The 5,000-nt window shown below is 43.7% G+C and overlaps 1 protein-coding gene across 2 annotated transcripts in view; it reads right to left on the reverse strand.

Moving 5' to 3' along the window:
- Positions 1–5,000, reverse strand: part of LOC123502668 (metabotropic glutamate receptor-like) — a 112,580-nt gene that overhangs the window by 39,730 nt on the left and 67,850 nt on the right. For both annotated transcript variants that reach the window (XM_045251839.1, XM_045251838.1), the window contains exon 3: positions 1,524–1,668. In XM_045251839.1, the coding sequence (XP_045107774.1) occupies positions 1,524–1,668 (145 nt within the window). The remainder of the gene's footprint in view (positions 1–1,523; positions 1,669–5,000) is intronic.

Genomic DNA, 5,000 nt, shown 5'->3' on the forward strand with positions numbered 1-5,000 from the left:
GGAAGGAGGAGGAAGGGGATGGGATGGAGGGAGAGAGGGAAGGAGGGAGGGTGGAGAGAGAGAAGGAGAGAAGAGAGAGAGGATGGATAAAAGAGGAAAAGAGGAAGAGAGAGGGTGGACAAAAGGGAAGGAGAGGGCGAGGGAGAGGAAGGGAAAGGAAGGAGAGGGAGAGGAGATGGAGAGAAGAGAAAGAAAATGGAGAGAAGGAGATGGGGAGAGATGGAGAAGAGAGAGAGAGAGAGAGAGAGAGAGAGAGAGAGAGAGAGAGATTGTAGAGTTGACTGCATATCTTTCTCTGTTTCTCTCTCTGTCTCTCTCTCTCTCTCTCTCTCTCTCTCTCTCTCTCTCTCTCTCAATCACGCCGCAGGAACCCTCGGACACCAACAGACACACACACAATTGCACTCACGACACTTCCTCTCTCTCTCTCTCTCTCTCTCTCTCTCTCTCTCTCTCTCTCTCTGTAAGCACTATGTCTTGTCCTAACTCTTCCCCTTTTCCTTCCTTTCTTCACCCTCTTCCTTTCCTTCCTCCTCCTCCTCCTCCTCCTCCTCCTCCTCCTCCTCCTCCTCCTCCTCCTCCTCCTCCTCCTCCTCCTCCTCCTCCTCCTTATATTTATGCCTACACACACTCCTTCCCTCAACACTTCCATATATTCCTCTTGTCCTCCTCCTCCTCCTCCTCCTCCTCTTCCTCCTCCTTCTCCTCCTCCTCCTCCTCCTCTTCAAATCTGTACCTCCTTACCAGCTGATTACCTCCATCTCACATTCATCTTCCCTCCATTTCTTCCTCCCTTCCACCAGAATTCACAGTCTCTCTCTCTCTCTCTCTCTCTCTCTCTCTCTCTCTCTCTCTCTCTCTCTCTCTCTCTCTCTCTCTCTTTCTTTATTCCTTTTCTAACCTAACCTAACGTAACCTAACCTAACCTAACGCACACACGCCCATGCACGCCCACACACGCCCACACACGCCCATACACATTCATATACACCTATACACGGCCATACACACCAATAAACACCTATATAAACCCATACACGCCCATACACGCCCATACACGTCCACACACACCCACACACACGCCCACACACACATCCTTGCCCATTCAAACACGCCCATGCACACCCATACACGCCTACACACGCCCAAACACACCCACACACACATTCAAAAAACCCATACACACACACACACACACACACACACACACACACACACACACACACACAAAACACACCAAAACACACCCAAAACACACACACACCCACACACACCCAACACACAAAACACACCACACACACCTTAACACACAAAACACACCAAACACACCCAAACACACCCCAAAACACCCTTAACACACCCGAACACACAAAACACACCCAAACACACCAATACCCCTCCAAAAACACCCAAAACACACCAATACACACCCAAAACACACCCAAAACATACCCAAACACACAATTATACCCCAAAACACACACAAACACCCCAAAATCACCCCCAAACACGCCCCTACTTACGTCACTAGTTAGTTCCACAGTGATAGCCCCTTCAGCCACCTCCTGCAGCCCCTCCACCAGGTGACTCTGCTTCCCCCAGCCGTCTGACGCGACCCAGTGAAAGTATGACGTTAGGTTGAGACGCCGCGCTGCCTTCAAGACCTCTCTGTTATGAGGGAGAGAGAAAGAGACAGGGAGTGAGAGAGGGGCGGTGGAGAAGGATTAGTGCTGTTGGGAGAGGTGATTCTTATGAGTGAGAGTGTGTGAGTGTGAAAAAGTGAGAGAGGGAGAGTGAGAGAGTGAGAGAAAGAGTGAGTGAGAGGAGGTTTGTTATAAATGTGTTAGTTTTTGAGATTTTTTTACCTTCAGGATTTCTCTGTTAGGGGCGAGAGAGAGAGAGAGAGAGAGAGAGAGAGAGAGAGAGAGAGAGAGAGAGAGAGAGAGTTTTGACTGTAGTTTGAGGTGATTTGACTGTAGTTTACTCTCTCTCTCTCTCTCTCTCTCTCTCTCTCTCTCTCTGTCCGACACGTCTACTTGTCTTCCTTCTTCATCTTCCTCCTCCTCCTCCTCCTCCTCCTCCTCCTCCTCCTCCTCCTCCTCCTCCTCCTCCTCCTTCTCCTCCTCCTCCTCCTCCTCCTCCTCCTCCTCCTCTTCCTCCTCCTCTACCTCTTCCACTTCCTCGCACACACACATTGACATATACAAGACGTGGTTAAGGAGCCTTGCGTGTGTGTGTGTGTGTGTGTGTGTGTGTGTGTGTGTGTGTGTGTGTGTGTGTGTGTGTGTGCTTGGAAAGTTACACTAAGGGATACGGCAACACAAACACAACACAGCAACACACAGCAACACACACACACACACACACACACACACACACACACTCCACGCATTACAAGGACAAGACAACACAAATCAAGAGAAAAGGACCAAAAAAAAAAAAAAAAAAAAAACAAGGAAAACACACACGACAAGATTCATCCACCAATCTACATCAATAAAAGCAACACTTGGTACAACAACACACGGGAAACACAAAAAAGCAAAATGAAAGCAGAGTACAATATCAACAAGTGTTCTTAAGTGGCACCATAACACACCCAGAGGCACTCCTAGACACTCCCTCCTTGACACTCCCTCCTTGACACTCCCAGCCTCATTTTCCATCACAACGCACAAGGAAGGAAAAGTCACAAAAGAAATAAGTGAAATATCTAAGCTTATATTTACAAACTGCTTGTTCTCTCACCATGACACTTTTTCAATCCCACAGAGACGATTACCACAGTTTTCTACACTGTTTCTTCTTATGATAAACTAGAAATCTTGCTAATCTATCACCAGAACCATAAAAATATTCTTAAAAACGCTTTAATCTCTCTCTCTCTCTCTCTCTCTCTCTCTCTCTCTCTCTCTCTCTCTCTCTCTCTCTCTCTCTCAGTGTGTTCGTGTTGGAGAAAACATTTCCTCAAAATTAGAAGTGTCTTTTGGAGTCCCTCAGGGGTCAATACTTGGGCCTATCTTATTTACGATCTATGTTAATGACCTTGCTACTCATATCAGTGACTGCCAGCTAGTACAATACGCTGATGACACTCAGTTCATTCATTCAGATTCGATCGATAATTTAAATGAACTAATCAGACGAACAGAAGAAACTCTGAATAAAATAATAAGCTATTTTAATAATAATGGTCTCCTACTAAATGCCAAGAAGACACAGTGTATGTTCATTGGATCAAGAGCTCTATTGTCTAGAATACCAAATAACACCATAATACATGTTAATGATGCACAGATTAAGCCAAGTGATTCTGTTAAGAACTTGGGAGTTTATTTCGACAAGTACATGCTTTTTGACAACCACATTACTGAGTTAGCCAAGAAAACTTTTGCGATACTTATGTATATTAATCGCATAAGAAACTTGTTTAGTACTAAGGCCAGAACAACTGTGATACAGACACTCGTCCTTAGCTTGATTAACTACGGCATGACGGTGTGGGGCACCACCAATAAAACTCAGCTAAAAAGAGTACAAAAAATACTAAATTTTTCTGCCAAAGTGGCTGTGGGTAATAGATCTAAGTATGACCATGCTTCTCCTATTTTAAATGAATTAAGATGGCTACAAATTAGCAAAAAATGTGATTACGAGCAATGTGTTTTATGTTCAATATTCTAAAAAAGAAATATCCTAGTTGGCTTGTCACCTTTCCAAGTGTGAATGATGTAAACCAGACAAACACGAGGCAACACAATCTACTGTATATACCCAGAACTAGCACTGACAACGGCCAGAGATCAATTTCTGTAAAAGGTCCGCGATTATGGAACGCCTTGCCCTCGTGTATAAAAGATATAGGAAATGTGTTCACGTTCAAAAGAAGACTTATAAACTTCCTTCTGAGTAACGACCTTCAGCTTTAATTGTGACACCACTAGTACTTCTCTTTCTATGTGGCAATTTTATCATTAGTGTTCTTATGTTTTACTGTATTTTAGTCTCATATTTTGAATTTTATGATGTTTTAGTAATAGTTTTACTGCTAGTTTTACCGCTAATGTTGTCTTTTTACACGATAGTTTATTAGCATGATGTTCTTCTTTTATCGTATTTTAGTGTTATTACATGAATTTTACTGTCTTAGTAATCTTTTATAATTATGACACTTCATCATTATTCTTAATTCTAGCTATATCTGTATCTTGCTACGAGAATGTCACAATGTACACCTGTAACAACAACCATCGTTCACAATGCAATAACACAATAAATTCTAAACTCTAAATTCTCTCTCTCTCTCTCTCTCTCTCTCTCTCTCTCGACAATTTTCTAAGGCCGAGTTTTCAAGACAGTTTCTCCTTATGATAAACCAGAAACATAAGAATTACCCTAAAAACACGAGTACCTTCAACAGGAGCCTTTGGAAAGCAGCGATGATGAGAGAGCAAAGCGTTTCAGAAGCGAGTGAGATCGAGTCAGACTAAAAGGAGTAAGAGAGAGTCCTGGTGCAATGTGAGAGAGTGAGAGAGCGAGGTGTGGTCTGGCTGTGTGTCTCAAGTGAGTGTGGGAGTGTCAGGATGCCGTGAGAGAGAGAGAGAGAGAGAGAGAGAGAGAGAGAGAGAGAGAGAGAGAGAGAGAGAGAGAGAGAGAGAGAGAGAGAGAGAGAGAGGGGTAAGGAGGAAGGATGGGAATTCCCCCTGAAGGAATGTGCAAATTGGAGAGACACTCAAGGGTGGAGAGAGAGAGAGAGAGAGAGAGAGAGAGAGAGAGAGAGAGAGAGAGAGAGAGAGAGAGAGTATATATATTACATTGATCCTACGAGTTGTTGACATTCTTAAATCTTTTCTGTTGACTCTCTTAAATCTTCTCTCTCTCTCTCTCTCTCTCTCTCTCTCTCTCTCTCTCTCGTTTTTGGAATTACAAATATTTAAATTTCATGTACACTATTAATTTTTGTCGAGAGAGAGAGAGAGAGAGAGAGAGAGAGAGAGAGA

This window comes from Portunus trituberculatus, chromosome 12, assembly GCF_017591435.1.
Source record: "Portunus trituberculatus isolate SZX2019 chromosome 12, ASM1759143v1, whole genome shotgun sequence".
Taxonomy (NCBI): domain Eukaryota; kingdom Metazoa; phylum Arthropoda; class Malacostraca; order Decapoda; family Portunidae; genus Portunus; species Portunus trituberculatus.